General features: G+C 33.6%; 1 protein-coding gene across 19 annotated transcripts in view; it reads right to left on the bottom strand.

The window, feature by feature from the left end:
- Window positions 1-825: 825 nt before the first annotated feature.
- Window positions 826-20,929, bottom strand: part of PTPRK (protein tyrosine phosphatase receptor type K) — a 511,921-nt gene continuing 491,817 nt past the window's right edge. For all 19 annotated transcript variants that reach the window (XM_081044250.1, XM_081044264.1, XM_081044263.1 and 16 more), the window contains 10 exons: window positions 20,508-20,624; window positions 15,925-16,079; window positions 13,403-13,538; window positions 13,047-13,196; window positions 12,001-12,174; window positions 8,724-8,855; window positions 8,463-8,588; window positions 5,766-5,929; window positions 5,099-5,234; window positions 826-2,320 (listed from right to left, as the gene is read on the bottom strand). In XM_081044250.1, coding sequence (XP_080900376.1) covers window positions 2,267-2,320; window positions 5,099-5,234; window positions 5,766-5,929; window positions 8,463-8,588; window positions 8,724-8,855; window positions 12,001-12,174; window positions 13,047-13,196; window positions 13,403-13,538; window positions 15,925-16,079; window positions 20,508-20,624 — 1,344 coding nt within the window. In that variant the 3' untranslated portion in view covers window positions 826-2,266. The remainder of the gene's footprint in view (window positions 2,321-5,098; window positions 5,235-5,765; window positions 5,930-8,462; window positions 8,589-8,723; window positions 8,856-12,000; window positions 12,175-13,046; window positions 13,197-13,402; window positions 13,539-15,924; window positions 16,080-20,507; window positions 20,625-20,929) is intronic.

Here is a 20,929-nt window from a genome sequence, read left to right as displayed (position 1 = left end):
TGTTCCTTGCTTGCGTTTTGGAGGCCACATGGACCTCTGAGCTTTGTGGACAGTGGTATTCATGGTGATTTTGATGATGTGTGGGTGCAATAATGTGAGTAAAAATGAAATCAGAATCAAGCACCAAAGCAGAATCCTCCATAGCATTTACATTACAAACTTCACTGTATGAAGAAAATCTTGGGTAAGTTTGTAGATTTTTTGGTAAATGTATCCATGTTTAAATGGAAATTAGTCTTTCTATGAAAAGATGAAGTCTTTTTATCTAAATTCTTACTAATAAAAGTCACAAATGTTCTAATAATGTACATAGCAAGTGGAGTTCAAAGATGCCCACAATGATTAATACTTTATGAGAAAATCAATTAATGAAGAATGATAAAAACGAAGTGTCAAATTTTCCGTGTTATTTTTCAGGGAAGCAGTGTGTTTAGTGGAAGAGAGTGAGCTGCTAAGTCAGACTTAGATTTGAATTGGTCGACAAATCATTTATGGTCTCAGCTTCAATTCAATTTCCTCATCAATAAAAAAGGGCTGATCATTACTATTTGTCAAGTTTGTTATAAGGAAGAAATAAGGAAATATATATCACATGAAAGGTCAGTGACATATAAACACAGATACTCAAAAAACAATTGATGTCAATCCCCTGGCGTTTTTCCTCTCCACTCATATGGACTTTTTGAAATTCAATTTTAAAAATTAAAAAAAAAAAAAAAAAAGAAATTAGTGCTTAGACATTAGTTCTACTTCTAATAGAATTTCTGAGTATTTGGGAGTGAAGACATGAAAATTAGGGGAAAATAATGTGCAAACCAGAACTGTTGTAATTATAAAAACTTTATTCACTCTTACTTTAATCAAATCTTTATAAGCACCATGTCATGTACTGGCAATCTACAAAGAGGATACTGGAATGCTTTAGTCAATAATAAACTGCAAGCTGGTGATGTGAAGTTACAGCTAGAGGGAGAATGTGAACTAGACCACATTTAGAAAGGATCACTTGAGAATCCCATGACAATGCACAAACCAGGAATCTGGCATTGATTTGCTTACACTTTCTATGTTAGAGCCCAAAGCTTGTGCATGTAAACATAAAAAAAACCAACAACATTTTATCACCTTGACAGTTTAGTTTGATAAAGCTTGACCCTGACAGCATGAATGTGGCCATTTTGTTTTCTTGACCAGTGTTTGGTCATAAGCTGAAAAAAATCAATGCCTTTAAAATGTAAATGATGCTTAAAGGCTACGTTCAACATTGTGCACATCACCAGCAAGGCCTTTGAATGTGTTCAATTCTCATACATGAGCCCCAAACCATTATTTCTTTAACTAAGGAAATTGTGAAAAATTATACATTGTCAACAGATGTTTTAATTTGGTCCTATATTAAAAGACCCAATTGCCAAGGTGTTTTACATCAATTTAATTCACAAGCATGTACACAAGAGAATCACTATAAAGAACACTGCTTCCTGATTTATGAATAAAAAGTTTATCCCCTACTTACACTAAAACATACAAAAAATAATCTACAAAAATCGTTTACAATTGATTTTAGTGAAAGAAAAAGCTTTCTTCAGAAAAAAAAAAAATGATTGTGGTGGTAGTATATTAGCCATCAAAAAAAGGAATGTCAGTAACCAATAAATATAATGTGCTTTCTCCATATAGACATATTTACACTTGAGTCTTTGGCTTATGTTTATTTCTAAAAAGAACTTTAAATGATCCAGCCATCATTGCACATTAAGAGAAAATAAGCCAGTTATATATATTTATATATTTATATAGAGATCTGCTACACTTGAAACATATAAAAAAATGAACTTTACTATGAATTTGCACAGCTTTTCTTTCTTATTCCTTTAAAGAGTTAACATCTTTTATCTAAAAAAAGGAGGAAAATGCCATGTAGAAAGTACTAATTCATGCAACATGTGGTGGCTGCGCTAGCAAACCTAGGAGAGAAAAGGCTGCATATTCATTGTACAAACACTGATAAGTTCTCATTTGAATCTGGTTCTTATTAAATATAATTTATGTGGCACAAAATGTGGATGCTTTCATACAGTAATAGAAACTAATTGAGTCATTTTTATTAAGATACACAGCTCCATAAGAAAAATACTTTTACCTCTCAAATGGAAAAGTCTCCCGCCCCCCACATTAAAATCTTTCTGCACGAATGCAATAGGTACAACAGCTGCTTGCTCAATGGAGGAAAAGGTTTCTGTCTGGATGCGGAGGTCTCACCCAGCTAAGAGGACTCCAGGTATTCCAAAGCTACATCATAGCAGAAACGGTACTGCTCCTGAAAGACGTTAACACAAAAGGGTTGACGAACGTTAAGAAGACCAATGGTGAATAAAGCTACCAAATTAATACTCTGCAAATGGTTTAGATTATTCAAGAATTACAAATTATTTTTCCATATACAAGTTGACTATCTGGGCATACATATTTTACATTTAAGTTGCTATTTAAGAAAAAGAAACAATGTAAAAAGATATGTTATCTTTGCCTTATAGTTTCTGTCAAATTAAAAAAATCTACAGTATTTTGAAAGCTGATTATAATAGTAACTCCTGATCATTACCGAAAAATTTCCCAATATAAAAAAAGTATAATCATAAAAAAGATTTTTTATAATTCTATGATCAGAAAATAAAATTGTTATTTTGCTTCAGTCTTTTTTTATGCATGATTGAAACAATAATTACATTAGAGTAAATATAGTTTTATATGCATATTTGAGGATGTAATCTTAGATTTTATTGTTTTTTGTATAACATTATGTAACTTCTCCACATTATTTATTACCCCTTTAAATACTACATAAAAGTCTAATATATGGATTGTTTGACTATTAGATTGTATTTGTTTTCTTCTATTATATATAATGCTACAGTGACTAAGTGCAAATATTGTTCCCCACACTTCAGATACTTTTCCTCAGTAATAAAAAAGAAAAAAAGAAAGAAAAAAGCGAAAGAAAAAAAAAAGCAAGTCAGTCATTTCAAACCGCCACTTCACAATTCCAAATTCTTAATTTGACAGTTTTTGGCTCATCAGAGTATTCAAGTAATTTCAAAATGGTTAGCAGTTCTTACATTTTTGGGAGCTTATTTGTATCTGAAAATTTATTCCTGTCACCTTGATATATTTCAGACAATTTGGTTAGCAATAAAATTTGAGTTTAAACTGCCTTTCCTCTAAGTCTATCTATGTGTTACTTTATTATGAAGAATTAAAAAACATCAGAGACTGTGTTACAAATTATGACTTTACAATATGTAATTCATTAAAAACTTTCCAGTTCAATCTAAGTAGGTAAAATTCGGGCTGAACTGGAGAATAATGTAAAACTCATATTATTTCTAAAGCAAACTTCCAGGTATCTCCAGCAATAAACTATGGTAATAAAAACTTTCCCCAAGAGGTCTTTATCAATCTTATCCTAATTATCAAGTAGACATGATTTAAATTAGCCTATCACTGTGACAAGTGCATCTGAAGAACCAAAAACTGCTTGAAAGCAGTTATGTCTCTTTAATCAGTCTCTAGCAATTTGGTTTACAGTCTAAATTTCCTTACCAGACTTCTCAGTTCAAGTCAATACCACACAGAACTAATAATTAACCGTGATTAAACATAAACCCGAGGGTGGGGAGTTTTGTCTGGATTCATGGGACATGAATTAAAGGTGAATAGTAACTCTTTGGAATGTTCTAGAATGGCAGAGTTTAACCATAGAATATTTTTTTTAAGTAATGGTGGAAAACCTAAGTGAAATTTGGAGGTAAAATTTGAATTCTGAGGTCAGAAGTGACCCCACTGATGATTTTAAGACTCGATCTGAAAGATGGAGGCAGAGTTTACATTAAGAAATCGTCATACTTCAGACATAACCACTACCCATCCGTCTTATAAGATGACCTGAGTTCTACCTCAAAAATTCCTCAAATCCACCCCACTATTTCTATCTCCATTGCAAACACCCCAGTCAAATCCAACATCACCTCGTTCAGACAACTGCAAAACCTAAAGAATGAGGTGGAGTAGAGGGTTTCTGAAGACTCGGAGAAGGGGAGAATGTATGTTATCACTCTTAAAAGTGAAAGAGTCTAAATGTAACTCTTCAGATTTTGTCTCAGGAAGCAATACACCTTTTGTGTGAACAATTCATGAGCAGGAAGTGGTGAAAATACTTTAAAGGTTTATCAAATTGCTCATTTTGGTTATCTGATCATCTTGATAAATGTAGGGCAAGCAACAATGATGCGTTGGTTTTTCTGGTTTACTCTTCTGTGAGCATAAAACTACACAGCTGCTCCTGACCTTATCCCACCGTGTACACGTGTAACCCACAGACATCTCTCTTTAAAAGTGAAATGTGAGAGCGAAGTTTCTTTCTTGATTCTTCACAGCTCTTCACCCAGATACACTCCCACATACAAAAACCCATCTGTTCTTATTTTGTAAGCCATGTTCTGATTTTATGAGTCCTGGCAAATTCAGGTAGTATCATATGAACTATGCTCTATAACCAATAAAGGCTGAAATTTGTCAATGACAAAAGCTTTAAATGTTATAATTTGACCAGAAATGAAGAATTATAAATAATGACTAAAATACATTTCAGGTGTCTTTTAAAAACATGGGATGTCTAACAAGCTGATATAATTTAGGAATATATCTCTCAGATTAGTTTTACCAGTTAACTCAATATGTTTTAAGAAATAAAAATGAACAAGAATAAAGCCTGGATAGCAGGATTTATTCTTACTATAAAGCCATTTACCAAACTTCATTGTAGCAAATGTTTATTGCCCACAACAGAGAAAAAAAAAATCCCAGGCATTTTCCAAATTAAGTGAAAATAGTTCTCTTTATCATTAGCAGTTTATGTAATATGTGATTAAGTTATGTGAGTAGAGGGGGATACCGGGCAATTCATCATTTAGGCAGGAAAGTCCCCACAAAGACCCATTTATACGTTTGATTCCCTGTGTGCCTATGAAGTCAACTCACAAGTAGGTAAATGACTGACTAATCTCTACGCTCCCTTCTGCTTCTGAGACTGACTCACCGGGGCCTCCACCATGTTGGGCTTGCTGTTCCTTAATGTCTTGACCGCATGGAACACATCGACAACATTTTGCCGTTTCACCATTTCAACAACAATTCCTATAGCACAGAACATGCCACTTCTCCCGCCACCATTTCTGAAAGCAAAGAAAGCAAAGGCATTTTAGACTGAAGCTTTTGGTGAGCATAGATCACACAATTATACATGTTTGGGAAAAGAAAACATTATTTTTTTAATTTTTGTCGATTTGTGTCTTCATTTGCTTATGTGTGCAGGTATGGGTACAGGGCAGAGGAAGGACACTTGAAGACATTGTTAGTTCAGTAGCTTGTGTTTGGGAATATACTATAGTCATAAATTGCCCCAACCTAGATACTCTGAGATATTTGATAGATTTGTAAACTGTAAATCAGAAAAGTAGTTCAGAATAGTGTTCCAAAGAGTTTAAATCATATAACAACTACATAATAATCAATTTTTTAAAACATACAAAAATAAAATTAGTTAGTAGTTAATTAGAGGATTATGACACAGGGATTTTATTTTAATATTTATGGAGGTACATATGATATGAGCCGGGGACTCTTTAGCATAGAAAGCATGAATGCTAACGAGGAAATGAACACCAAGGCTCCCCTCAATGGCCAAGCCACATTGCTATACTCACAGGCAGTGGATGATTGTCCGGCCTTCCCCTTCCTCACATTCCTCCTGCCATTTTTCCACCTGCAGTATCAGTTTCAAAAATGACCGTTTGGAGCCAGGCACTTCTCGATGAGAAGCCCACCCTAGATACTGAAACTGCTGTACCATCAGATAACCTTCCTGTGGCTGTGGAGGAAAAGTAATTTTATGTAATTTGGGACTAGGAATTTTACACCATGATATAAATGACATTGACATTCGATAGAGCCTCTGAGTCCTAAATATGTACATGCTAGTGTAGAAACAGCCTAAATTACAGAAGCAAGAAACATGAGAATTACCCTTTATACAAGCTTCTTTCTCATATCCACCATCAAATAATCAATTCCTATGTTTATACTTGTAAAGTAAGTTTTAAATTCATCTCTTCTTTATCACCACTGACATCATTGCACCCCCAGTCACAAATTATGATAATTACCTCCTAGTTGATCTCCCTGAATAAACTTGGACCTCTTTACAAATCATTCTTACTACAGACATCATGCTTATTTTGAAATGCAAATTTGATCTGATTATGCTTCTGCTTTAATGGCTTCCAAATGATCTTAGCATAAAATCAAAATTGTTGCCATAGTTTACAAATCCTTACATAATCTGGCTCCACCTCCTATCTCAACCTTCACTCTACTCTAACACACTTATTCAAGTGTCAAACATATTGGCCTTTTTAAAATCCATTTATCAAGTAATTTATTGCCTTGGGGACTTTATACATACACTCCCTTTTGTCTTGAACATTTACTTCTTGCTTGCCCCTCTCAATTCTAAATAGAGTGACTTGTTTGGGTTTGCCTGGGACTTTTCTGGTTTTAGCACAGAAACCTCTCCGTCCCATGTAAACCAGGATAGTTGGTTATCCCACCCCCACAATGCTTTTATTGATTCTTCAAATTTTGGCTTAAATATTCCTACCTCAAAGAAGTCTTCTCTGATCACTCAGCTATTTCAGATCACTCAAACACTTTGCGATCTGTATTTTTTTCTCTATAGAATTATTCATATTTGTAAATAAATGATTATACAATTAATTGTTTAGTGCTTGTCTTTCCTGATAAAATATAATTTCTTTAAGCACAAGAAAAGCTCTCTCTTTTCCCCCTAAACTCTGAACTATTCCACCTAGCAAAATACTTCGAAAGAACAGAATTGTTGAATGATGCATAAAACTTTAACACTCAAATAAAAAATGTTAAGGAAGAATATGTAATACATGAGTAAGATCCATCGTAAGACAGCAGATGTGTACCTCCATACAGCTCACGCATCTATTTGTAGGATGAGGACATACCTAGTACAACACCCAACTACTTGTTGGTGTATGCTAAATATTTGATGAGGTGGACGACATTAAATGAGATTGGAAACAGAAAAAAATTAAAACAATGAAAAATCCTGCACTAATAAGGACTAGAACACCAAATATAGAGGAGGATAAACAAACAAATATGCTGACAAAAAAATGTAATACTGATTTGATTTCCTATTCCTAGAATATTTTTCATGTAAACGGCTCAATTAACAGACAAGTTTTACTTTCTTAGTTTAGCAGCTATGGTTTCTCTGCTAAAATATTACTAGACCATAATGTAACAGATGTGCAGACATAATGAGATTTCATTTAAATTAACATCTAAGATATGCATGAATATTATGACATGATTGAAGTTATCTTTTTTCCTCCACTTAAATGAGCAATAGAATTGGATAGGATTTTATTATATATATATATATATATACACACACACACACACACCAGACTTATTAACCAGAATCACATATAGCCATTTTGATATGCGAAACACTGAAATATGCCAACCCTATACACAGTCAAAATAATACACATACTTAGAGCTGTTCCTCTAAAAAACAAAGCAATAGTTCTTTTTAAAAAGAGAATAATTCCATGGAAGTTACTAATGTTTTCAAAGTTGCTTGCTATTTGGTTACATAATCTAAACGGTTTTTAATAATACTTTTTTTTTTTTTTTTTGAGGGAGAGACCCCAAACTTAATTTGTCATTTAGCACAAAGCACAAGAGTCAGGAAAAGAAAGACTCCTGGGGACACAGTTGCTCCTTTGCTCCTGGAAAAGGGCACAATGGTGGCAGCACTGGTTCTATCCATAGATCTTGGCAGAGTGAGATGTTGGGAAATTTAGAAAGACACAGTGGTATGTGGAGAACCAATGATGTCTGTGATTCACCTTTTCCTTCATGCCTGGGTTCTCCTTTACACCTACAACTTGGAATAGTGACATGGAACCCTTCTATAATGGCTGATCTGACATAGTTTTTCCTCCTGAGGTAAAGCTTCTTCTCTGTCATTATTATTATTACACTCTTAGTTTTTAACTGCATGCTTTTTCTGAGCTTGATGTCAATATGACTAAAACATGTAGTCAACCTGGAGATACATTTACATGTGCTCAAAAGCTAGGCTCAGACAATCAAACTCAATTAAGTCAGTGTGTCTGAATCTAGATTTTCAGGTAGAATACATGAGTCTAGTAATCAACCAGAAAACGTCCAGCTTTGGGACTAATTATGTAACACTACTAATTCTACTTTTCATGTTGTCTGAATGGAATTATACCCTGTCATGGAATGACCCATCTAGTCTGGATCAGGTTAGGAAGAATGATTAAATAGTGACTTACTCTTGTTAGATTGCATATTCTAAAAATCCGGTTTATCACATCACAATCCATTGAACAAGACATACATTCCACTTGGATAGGGCCATATCGTAGCATTCCTTCTTCTGGCCAGTACTGAGGGCAGCCCTAGATGATGAATGTTTTGAAAGAAAAAGAGAGTAACTTTTTCTAACTGGGGTGGTATAAAGCAGTTTATAGCATTTTTATTACTACATTATAAAGTTGTGTATAAACACACAAAAGCAACCCATAGACATTAACCTGGGATAAGTCCACTTCATTTAACATCACAATGGAAGTACAGCCATAATCATACACCAATCTCCAGAAGTCCTTCACAGTGTTTGGCAGAGGGTACTGTGTGACGATGAAAGCAGCTGGCTGCCTGTAGCTCTGTGAAGAAACAAGGTAGATACAGAAACTTAAGACCTTAAACTGTGAAAGATTAGAGGTAAACCCAAGGGTTCTGTGATTTAAAAAATACAATCAGTTGTACAAGCAGATTCAATCCACTTCAATGTAGGACCAGTAAGACATAATAGCTTCACATGGAGATGGAGTCAGATTGCTGTACAAGGCATGGAATTAACAGATTTGGACCACTGGAATGTACTGCAACTAGTAATTAGTCAAATTGATGCTAAGAATTTGATGTCTCAATAGCAATTCAAGTCAAGAATTTAAGTTTTACTTTGTTGAGAAAAGTAAATACAGGACAAATAGAAAAGAAGAAACAAACGAACTTTTTGATGTTAAGATCTTCCATGAAGTACCTGTCAGGCTATTGCAGGTTTCCAAAGGTAATCAGCCTGAGAGGCTGAAGGCAAAGTAGGCACAAAATTCCCTAGTGTGTATGTATGTCCCTTTCTATCAATCATCAATCAACTATTATATATGTGAATGTTTGGCTCTCCTCCACTCCAAATAAGAAAAAGCATATATGCCCCAAATTCATGTGATCTTACATTATATGGATAGTAAGCCCATTCTGTACATCTTATAGATAAACCACTTCCCTTAGTTATCTTGGCATTTCTAATCCATATCAATAAATACAAAGATGGCTTTAATTGTTTAAGGATTTTCAAGTACCAAAGAATAAAACCAATGGACTCCTTGGCCCCATCTAAGAGGAAGTGACTCCTTGTTTGCTAAGTGATCCTTCATTGGGAAACAATAAATTATCTTTTTCCAGAAGAAAAGGCAATGCTTATCTTGCCTGGTCAATCTCTTGTTCTGCAGATAAGCATTCTACACTAAAATAGAAATGAATATTTCTGTGTAATAACTTCAAATAATGATTTGTATAAAAAATAAAATAACTAGATAGTTGCCTGAGATAGACTTCCTTAAGCTGATAAAAATTGCCAGTGATCTTCTAACTCGTTTATGTCATTCAACTCTTTAAGTCCTTTAAGTGGCTTAACATCAGTGTAGAAACTGGTCCTTGAACTCCATTGATCCTACTACCATTTGGGAAATGTTGCCAACCATGGCATTCCATTCCATGAAGTATGGCAGGATAAATGTGAGGAGATGATAATTCACCTGGCTGTTTCTAAATGACCTCAACATCTTACAAAGTTCCATCTGCAACTCGAGGGAGTGCCTCCTAAGAAAGACATGAAGTCTCATCAGAAAGGAAACGAAGAAATCAGCTTTCCTTATAATAAAATGTCTGCTCTAGAGGAAAGTAACCCAAAGAAGGCTGATAGTTATTAACTTATTTTTTGAGTCACAGGGGAGGGGAGATGGAAGAAGAAGAGATGATAATGGAGAAGACTGAAGATTTCCTATTTTTTTAAAAGTTCTGTAAGTACATCTAATGCATCTAAGGCTTTTAAATCACAGAATCCTCAGCCTTATTCTGATCCTTCACAGGTATGGCAAAAGGGTCTATAACACTAAGTATGAGGAAAGAGTGGAAAGGGAAGGGATCAGTGTTGACCAATGAGCCTTATTCTTGTAAGCCAAATCAAAACTTTTCTGAAGTCCCAACTATACTACTAAATCCACAGGGCAGTTTCTACTAATGAAATATATCTTTGTTGATTTAGAGAGAATTCAGCAGAGTAGGAATAGGTAGAGTACAAGGCTCAGTCTTCATAATAACTAGAAAACAACCTGGAAATCCAGAAAAATTTGACAGAGATGCCAAAGACAAAAATGTAAGGCATGAATATTTTTCCTTCTTCCCTTTTCTACACATCCTTTCTTCATTACAAATCTAGACTTAGAAGCATAAAGGTCTTGAGTGTCTTCTCTCTATATTTAGTATATTTGCCTTTCCAGACAATTAAAATGGGAAGAAATGGTACAATGAGAATCCATGTGATTTCAATGAAAATGATTAATAGCAAGGCAAGACTCTGGTCACAGAAGGGATGGGAACTTTTCACTTGAGCTTGCCTTTGGACTACTGTGCTCTGCAGCATGAAAAGCAGCCAAGTGACTGACTAAAAGGCTAATCTCAGAAGTAGAATGTAGGTTTTCCTAAGTCTCTTTATCGGAAGCTAATTTTGGAAAACACAATAGGAGCAACAACTTGGAAAGCTTCATTGTTAGTCACAAAGGAATGATCTCCGACTTCTAATTTCTTCTTGCTATGGTTCCAAAGGCTAAACGGCAAGAACTAGAAACGTTTACGAAAGAAGGTGATAAACTATTTAAAGGAATTCTGAGATGAGGGTAAGGGGAATCAAATATATGGTGATTGAAGGAGAACTGACTCTTGGTGGTGAACACACAATGGGATTTATAGATGATGTAATACAGAATTGTACACGTGAAATCTATGTAATTTCACTAACAATTGTCACCCCAATAAATTAAAAAAAAAAAAAAAAAGAAGAATTCTGAGCCTTGATAGCCTTCTTAATTCTTGCCAAGGTAACCAAAGCAAGGTGGCTAAAAACATAATTTAAAAGTCTCTTTCCACGTTGTTCTGTCTATGGGATGGTAACATGCTGAGTACATGTTCTTCCACCAACAGTTTATGAAAATTGGAGTGAGGCAAGTCAGTCCTTTTATTCTGATGAATGTGTTAACATTATATCTTCCATGTCTTCCCTAGTTACTTATAGACAGACTATTAACTAATGGCCAATAAAACAAGTTAGCTCTAAATTACATTGAACGTCAGAGATAAAAGTTTCCCAAATTAACATCACTTCAGAAGGGTATGGTATTCTATGGTTTTTAAAACTCCTTCCTAAATGTATTCAAAATAGATAAGCATGACTTTCTTTTGTGAAAATGATTAAGATGAAAAAATCTTACCCGAAGACATTTCCTTTTCAGAATATAATAACTGACAATCAAGCTCTACATTTACAATAAAGCCTAAAACTTAACAGTTCCTAAGAATCCCTGTAGGGGAAATTCAAAATCATTCTCCAATAAAATTGTATTTCAATGAAAGTTTCCAATTTTCCCTTTTAGGCCATTTTGATTTTCTTGAAAAGAAAAGTAGCCAGTGTTCATTGCATGATGTAGCTTTTCACGACACTTTACACTAACAAAGGGAGCAGTCTCTTACATCCATAAGGGCAGCATTGATGTAGTTACTACTCTCCCCATCAATTGTAATTAAAAAAGGCAGACATCTGTCAGGTGGGAGCATGTCCATGAAACGGTTCTTGTCATGGTTCCTTGGCAGGCATGCTATACTGCAGTCTTCAGCTTGTAGTCGAGGGGTAACTGAATTCAAGGTCTACAAGGAAAAGGGAATCCAGGTTAAAAGACAGTGACCCATTTAATAGCACAACACAGATTCATCTAGTATTTAGGACGCCAAGTAGAAAGCATAGGATTTTTACGAGGCAATGGCGTTCGCCACTATGACAGACTGATAGACTTTGAAGTTAAAGCTAATGAAGCCTGAGAAGTGACAAAGAAAAAATATATGCACTGTTCAATGTGCTTCTTAAAAGGAAAGCTGAACAATATAGCTACCTACAAAATGCATGCCCAAGCAAAGATAATTCAATCAGTATCTCATGATAATGACCCATCATCAAAGTTGGAAACTATACTTTCTAAAAATGTTTTGACATGCTATATTTAAAGATTGTGGCATGCTGGAAAGAGTACTGGGCAAAGAATCCAAGTATTAAGTTTCTAGAGGGACTTCTGACTTCATAGTCACACAACTTCACAGGTGTTTTAAAGGTCTTATAAACATTTGGGTTCTTTTTAGAAACAATGTCTAGCCTAAACTTCAGCTATTATTATTGATGTGCTTGATTTCACATTTTGAGCAGCATAGAAAGCCAAATCCATTACACAGCATAAAAAAGCATTGTAAGTATACACAATCCACCACTAAATTTGACTTTTATGATACCTTTTCCCCATACCCTTCCCCGAGTCTGAACTCATTTGCCCTTCATGATATAGCAGACATGAGCTCATTAATACAAAAGTGACTCCATAACATGTGTAATGAAATAGATAGGTATTATATTTAAAATTGGATCAAAGGTTATAAATTTGACTTGAAAGACCTTCCTTACAAGAATTAATAATACCCAGAACAAATTGAAATAAGTTGTTCGTAAAAGAAGACCTAGAAATAGTAAATACCTGGAATTCATCTTTGAGATGTGAAGAGTTAGTCTGGGAGTCTATTCTAATCATATCAAAATATGCAGCTTTAAATTCACAGACAGGTATGGCAGTTTCTCCACATAAACAGGCTTCTAAAATGGCATCATGAATAAAAATGTACTGTTCCTATCAAAAGAAAGAAAAAGAAAACCTTTACACTATTTTAATAAAACTTATCTGCATATCAAAGGTAAAGAATACACAGAATTTTCTCTCTATGGAAATATTAATAAAATTATCTATATTTTCCTATTGACATGTGAAAAACATGGACTCTTTTATTTGGAAAAGGCTAGAAAAAAAAGTTAGAGGTAAATCAACAATCAACATACCTCAGTTTGGACCATATTGATACGACGAGATCTTAAGGCTTTGACACAGTTGTAGATGTCAACAACACCTTCTCTTTCAGCCATGTCCAGCATGATATCAATCACTATGTAACAGCCAGTTCGTCCAGCACCAGCACTAAAAAAAAGAAATAAAATAAACAAATTGAGAATTGAATTGAAGGACTGCAGGAAGCATGTCTATGAAACTTTAAATAAAGATCCTTTTGGCTTTCAGAGAGGTGGAATCTAATTTAAGAAAGCACAAGACTGCATAATTTGTACATATTGTACAAACACTTGTTAATGTCCAAAAAAACTTCATGTAGAGTATCTGCTCTGGTATAAACTGAAGACTGGAACAAGAGTTCCAAACTAGAGGATATAACTTTCTAAATCAAATTGTGTTTTAATAATAATGTACACAGAGGGTGCCAAAAAATGTATACATATTTTAAGAAAGGAAAACTGTATTAAAATTGTAATACTCAATGTATACCAATAACAAAAGACGAATACAAGTCACGTTGGACTTCTGCAATTACAAGAAGTGTTCAAAATGGTTATGATCAGCATCCATACACTTGATTATGGCAAACTACTATTCGAACAACGTTGAGCAAAGGGTCCACTTGTATACATTTTTTTGGCACCCTCGGTATATATCATTCAAGCTCTGTAGTTCTCTTACAGTCTTCATTTTGTGTAAATCAAATACACGTAATTTCAAGCTCATAGAATTGATCAGGGAGTGAATTCAGGCTTTAAAATTTAACCCCAAATTGAAGACTTTCATACTCATAATTGTAGGTTTTCTGGTAAAATTCAAAACTGCTGGCTCTCTTAGACAGAAGTTATAAATACCAAGGCAAAAGAAAACGAATTCCAAAACCTTTCAATGGGAAATCTGAGGAGCCACAAGGCAGGAGGAAATGCTAATGTGATGCTGGGGAAGAAAATAGTGGTTATCAATGGGGAGGAAACTGATAGTAGAAAGAATATTGTTGAATGGTGATCTGAAGGAAAAATAAAAATGAATTGTTAGGTATAGAATATAATTCTTAACTGGTCACTAAGATAGCCACTATCTTATGGTATTTAACTCACTACTTGAAGCATGATATACTGCTGATTATTTCACCCCTTGAGAGTGCTTCTTCAATTTTATATATAGAAGTCAATGGAACAAACAAGATATAGTTGGGATTTTGGCAGGGAGGAAATTCCCTGTGTAGTCAGTTTTCTCTTTTCCATAAATTTAGAGATACCTGAGTCTAAGTAGAAAATAACACTTCTGTTTCAAGAGAGTATCTAAGAATCTTGGGGCACTTCTGAAGCAAGCGATTCATAGGAAAGTAAACATCTATGATAAGTCAAGACACCCCTGCCTGAATTGAAAACCTATTTATCTCATTTTCCCAATGCATAAATAGACTATTAACATTATTTCTTTGTTTTCTAGATTTGGTCACTTCTCTTAAACTCACTGTTCTTTAAGAAATTTAAGTAAAAGATACTGTGGCTATCTCTATTGCTTTCTTTTTGCCTACCGTCTCTAAATCACAGTTCCCAGGGTTTGAGACAGGAAAGTAATTGAAGAGTACATCAGATTTCTTGAGGAGGACTGAATTGAAGATTTTTTTTTTCAGGGTATACAGTATCTGATCCTTATGGGATGACTTATTCTGTGTTTCCCCCCTCCCCCTTTTATACAAGGTCATTTAAATTCTGAATAGGTTGGATTTTCAGAAAGAAAAAGAATGCTGAAGCACAAACTATTATGAGCTTGGAGGAGAGAGCATCGGAGAATGTTGTGCAGCATTTACGAAAAGCTTTTCAGATTTAGTATATATTTTTCTGTTCACATCTCAAAATGAGGCCATGTAATTTGCTTTTAGTGTCTCGGGATGCTTGTTTTAAGAGAAGTTTCTAATCAGAAGAAAGTCTTGAAATAATGTTCACGTTTTTCTGGCATGTATTTGCTGGATCTCACTAATTCAGTTTTCAATGTCCTCTGATGGATGACTTTTTTTTTTTTTTTTAAATCTTAAATAGCTGTTTTATAGCACAAATTCTTGCAATTTAGGCTATTTAGTAACTCTTATATTTCACATTTAGTTTTAAAAGCTGGAATTCTATCGGGAATTTACTAGATTGGCAAGGAATCTCTATTTCATTCTGCCATTTCATACAATATGGGATTTGCAAAAGCAATAAAAAAAAAAAAAAAAGGAAAAAAGCAAACCAAAACACAGATGTTGCCACTAAAAAGCAGTTTTCTACACTCACAACTGTGGACAACACTACACACATTAGGATGAATGCATTTATTTTTTAAGTTTCTATTTTATATCCTCCTTATGGTTAACTTTTATTTTATTGCTGTTTTACTTTATTTGTAATACGTGCAATTTGGAACCTTGTAAACATGCATTAATTTTTTTGTGCTTAAAAGCCTTATCATGATACCTTTTTTTAAAAAAAAAAAAGCTGGCCGTGCACAGTCATTTAGGACCATCACTTACCTGCAATGCACAACGATGGGGCCGGCACTGGGAGGGTTGGAGAACTTGACTCGGCGGATAAAAGAAAGAAGCCCTGTAGCGTGGTAGGGCACTCCATGGTCAGGCCAGCCGGTGAAATGGAACTGTTTAACTTCACGGATCTCATTGTACGCCCTCTGTGCAAACATGTAAAGAAGTATTTTTAAATGTTCCAAAATAAAGTCATGAAACGCAGGCATAGTTACTAGACCTGATTGACAACAACAACAACAACAACAACAACAAAAGGAAAATTTACCAAGACCGTGCTTTTTCTGAAAAAGAGTGCTGGCCTGACATGGCCTAGCCTAGGAGCATACCTTTGTTGTCAGACAACTGCCAAAGAAAGAAAATTAGAAGGCTTGCTCAGTTTTATAAGTCTGGCTAAATTCTATTTACTCTGACAGTTTGTTCTTTACTAGGAATGAAAGCACACAAAATTATTAGGGGAAAAGGAAGAAATGGAAAAGCTAAAATGCTGCCCTATTGACCCAATGCGCTGGGTTCTCAAGTGGTGTATAAACGCAACATTCTAGCGTCTCACCTCACAAAGAGATTTTAATGCCTTGCTTATCCATGTTGAAAATGGTTTTGAAGCATAGCATGTAGAGATTTTCCAGGACATTGGTACTCTAGATTGGTTTATAAAATATACAGACAGCTAAACTGTTCTTTGGGCAAACTATTTTCCTTAACCCTGTGAAATAATTCAGCACACAGAGTAGTATTATTTATAGTAACAAAAATACAAAATGAAAGAGGTGAAACACCTATTGTTGTGCCTCTCTCTTATTGGGTTAATTGAAGAGAAACCTTTAAACGCACATTTCAAATCTTTCTTCTTCTGCTTTTGTTGTTATTGTTAAAAGAAGCCTGTAGGTTATGGTAGCACAGCTTGGAGGGCATAGATGAAGTGCTGCAGAATTTATTTTTCAGAATCCATATTTAAAGCAAAAAACAAAAACAAAAAACCCACTATAATCTATATAATTCCAACTCTACTGTGAACTATCTGTGAAATCTCAATTTCTTGTTCAGTCAGAATAGACAGAAAAATTGCATGAAATAAATGAAACAAATGAAGAAAACTTATTTTTAGATTGTATCCTGCGTAGAACAATATAATTTGGAAGCCAGTGATCACGTCTTATTATTCATTTTAGTTATAGTTCCTACACAAGACCTTACAGAAAGCAGGGCTCAACAAGTAATTATAATAGTGACAATGACAAACACCGTCACGGAATCGTGTAAGTGGAATAATCACATGAGTTACTACTTTTGAAGTCAACTCTACTGAAAAAGGCTATAAATTGTTCTAAAATTTGATTTTAGACAATTCACCTTCTATATATTAATCCTTTTACTGGAGTTACTATAATGGCCTTTCTCTTTTTAGTAAATTTTAATATTTGGCAGCATATGTTCTCTTATCACTCTTTTTATTTAAATTTTCCTGAGTAATTTTCAAATATTTGGTTTAAAAAATGCTCTTTTCCAGTTCTAAATAACAGCAACAATAAAAGCATATTGAAAATAAAAACCCAATGATATTCCAATTAGTATTGCATTCAATCCATAATGTGGTATTAATAACAAGTATTCCCATTCTGGGGCACATCATATATCTCCATTTATTCACATCTAATTTTTTGTTCTTCAATATATTTTTGTGGTTTTATTCACCTAGAACCTCTATCTTTCCTATTAAATATATTCTTAGATACTTTAGAATGTTTTTATTATTGTGAAAGATATTTTTTAATGTCTACATTCTTTACTGCTAACATAAAAGTTAGGATTTATGTATACTTATCCTGAATTAGTCACTTAAATGATTATTCGTTCCATTTAAAAATATTATCTCTAGTTTTCTTGGTACAAATTCATTTCGCTTGAAATAATTTTATCTTTTCCAATAGTTATGCAGTTTATTCCTTTTTTCATTTGATAGCGCTTCCTAAAATGTTGACTACTAGTGAGAATAATCGTCCACATCGCATTCCTGATTATAACAGCAAAGCCTTTAGTTTTTCACTCCTTAACCCACATGCTACTATCTATTATTGACTCCCCTTATCATGTTTAGGGACTCTCATTTTCCTAATATAATTAGAGTTTTATTACAAAAGCTTTTAAATTCAATTAAGTACCTACAGTATCTATTAATAAAATCACATGGTTTTGCTCCTTTAATGCACTGGCATAATGAAATATCTTACCACAGTTGCAAAATCTTTGCATTCTTAGAAAACAATCATGATAGATCATGTGATCTTTTCTTAATTCACGTCTGGATTCAAATTTTTAATATTTTATTTTGAAGTTTTTTTCAAGCATTTCTTTAATGTGATTGGTTTGCAATGTGTGCGTGCACACACTTGGGAGTGGGAGAGATAGACTGAGAGGGAGAAAGAGCGAGATGAAAAAAGAGGTGAAGAGAGAAGAACTTCTTTATGTTGTTCTGTTATCACAGTTAAGCTAGCTTTTAAAAATATATTTAGTTGGTTTTAAAGGTTTTCTATGGTCTAAATAGTTTGATTAACACAAGCATTAGAAATTCTTTAAAGACTAAAGAAACCTCAACTATGAAACCATAGTGCAATTTTAATGGTAAATTTTAACAATCATTCTATTTTCTAATATCATCTGTTCAGATTTCTAACTCTACCTGGTTCAAATGTAGGAAGTTATTATTCGCTAGAACATCAGTGCATATAGACTACAATCTATATCTCTAAGTTTATACATAATATTTTTTTATAACTTTCCTAATAGCTAGTATAACAGAAGTTATTTCCCTTTTGTGTTTTCTAAAATACATTTTGTGTTTTGATTGTTGCTCATTTAGAGTCAACCGTGTTTTATTTACTTTATTGATCTTTTCAAGGAACTAGCTTTTTGATTTAATTTATTCTTTTTTGGGTTTCTGTTTTATAGTTACATTTTCCTTTGTTTTATTGAGTTTTTAATTTTCTAATTTAATAATTTTCCACATTATCTAAACTACCTTTTAAAACGAAATCATTTATGGATATATATTTTTCTAAGATGATAACTTACGGGAAATTTTGATATAAAATTATTGATTGTTATGGTATAATTTTAGAGGTACTTTTTCCTTCAGCATAATTCAAAAGAGGTTTTGGTGATTTCTAGGATTCTAATTTGCGGTGTCATGGGTCAGTAATTTGTTGTTATTTTCTGTTGGATTTTGGAAGCATCTTGACTTTTTGTTATATATTCAGGTTTCCTTTATAATTAAGTTTACGATTGATTTTCATAAAAGTTTCACGAATATACAAGAATGTATATTCCGTATTCTTTTTCCATAATAATGGGATTTAGCTATTCATTAAATCAAGCTTGATGGTTCTCTTTTTGAAATCTCCTGTATCTTTGCTTATTTTTTTACTTGATTTCTCTAAGAAATTTCCATAGATGTTTCATAGTTGTGATAATCATAACTATGCTATTCTGTATAATGTTACTTTCCATTTAATATTTCTAATTATTTTTAATGTTGGTAAGAATACTTACAATAACATTTGTAAAGAAGGGCACTTCTAGATCATAGATGTATAATAATGCAACTATCTTTCTACTGCTGGACATTTAATGTCATCTATAATTTTTCAAGTCTGTCAATAAAGTTATTGTATTTTAAATATACTTCTTAGGATTCATGGAAGGTAAAGTTCAAAGGACATCAATACTTTAAAGCTCATATATCTTTGTAGATATACAAAGGAATATATGTAATAATGGTATCTGCAACAACGTATTTCATCACTTCTGTGCCTTATCTCAGTGTCCTTACACTATCCACTGTATTTTCGTCTTTTGGATCCTGTTAAAAATAAGTCAGATCATCTTACTTACTCCTGGGCTCATAACCCTTCAATGACTGCCTGCCTTACATTTAATATTAGCTAAAATCATCATTATGGCTTACAACGCCTCATTTATTTGACTCTGTGATTTCTCTAATTTCATCTCATATTTCTTTCCCATCTCTGAACGCCCTCAATTCCTGGGTGTTTCTCATTGTGACAGGAATACTCATATCTCAGGGTTGTCTCTGAAATGACTCTTCTGTCCATCAGAAATATTTTTCCCCAGGTTAACTTCCGTGGGATGTAATTCTTATCTAAGATATAGTATTATCACTCACTCCCTCACTTCCTTCAGGGCTTTATTATGTTACATTCTAATGAGTCCTTTCTTGATCAACTTTTTAAAGTTGTAAACCATTCTTTCCTCTACTTCAGCAATATTCCCCACTTCCATTCCCAACATTATTTTTCTTCAGAGTACTTTTCATGTGATCATATGATGTATTCCTTTATTTATTAATTTTTATTGCCTGTCTCCCCTTAACAGACTACAAGCTCTTAAGGTTTAGAAACATGTCTGGCACATGGTATTCTCTCAGATATATATTAGTGGAATGGATAAATGAATAAATGGATTTATAGCATCATCAAAACAAATCTTGACAGGGACTTTAAGAGAAAAAAAAAGTTTCAATACACATGTTTTTAAATAAAACTTTGGGTACTTACCCTTTCCAGGGTAAATGTCCTAACTACATATTCAGCAAGTGGTTCCATTTCTACACAAGTTACTTTGAAGTCACCATAAACTTCAGTATCATCAGGCCAATATTTATAGCACTTAACCTAAGTGACAAAAAGAATTCATAGGTGAACCTAACACATAATACACATGGACCAAGATGGTTTAATTTCAGTGTTAACTCTTCATGTCACAGTTAAAATACAATTAAAAGATTTAAAAAATGAGAAAAGAATCTGTTACACAATAAATAGAAATATCTCATAAAAATATACAAGCCTGATAATGCAATTAGATTCTAGTACATAATCAAAGCTTATTTCATTAGTAAACGAGAAATCAAACAATTTCTCAGCCATCAAAGGTTCACGTAGAGGAGCATTCATTTGATATGCTATGCCTATAATTT

Source organism: Rhinolophus hipposideros (genome assembly GCF_964194185.1).
Source record: "Rhinolophus hipposideros genome assembly, chromosome: 3".
In the NCBI taxonomy this organism is placed as follows: Eukaryota; Metazoa; Chordata; class Mammalia; order Chiroptera; family Rhinolophidae; genus Rhinolophus; species Rhinolophus hipposideros.
This window is presented reverse-complemented; position numbering and strand designations above follow the sequence as displayed.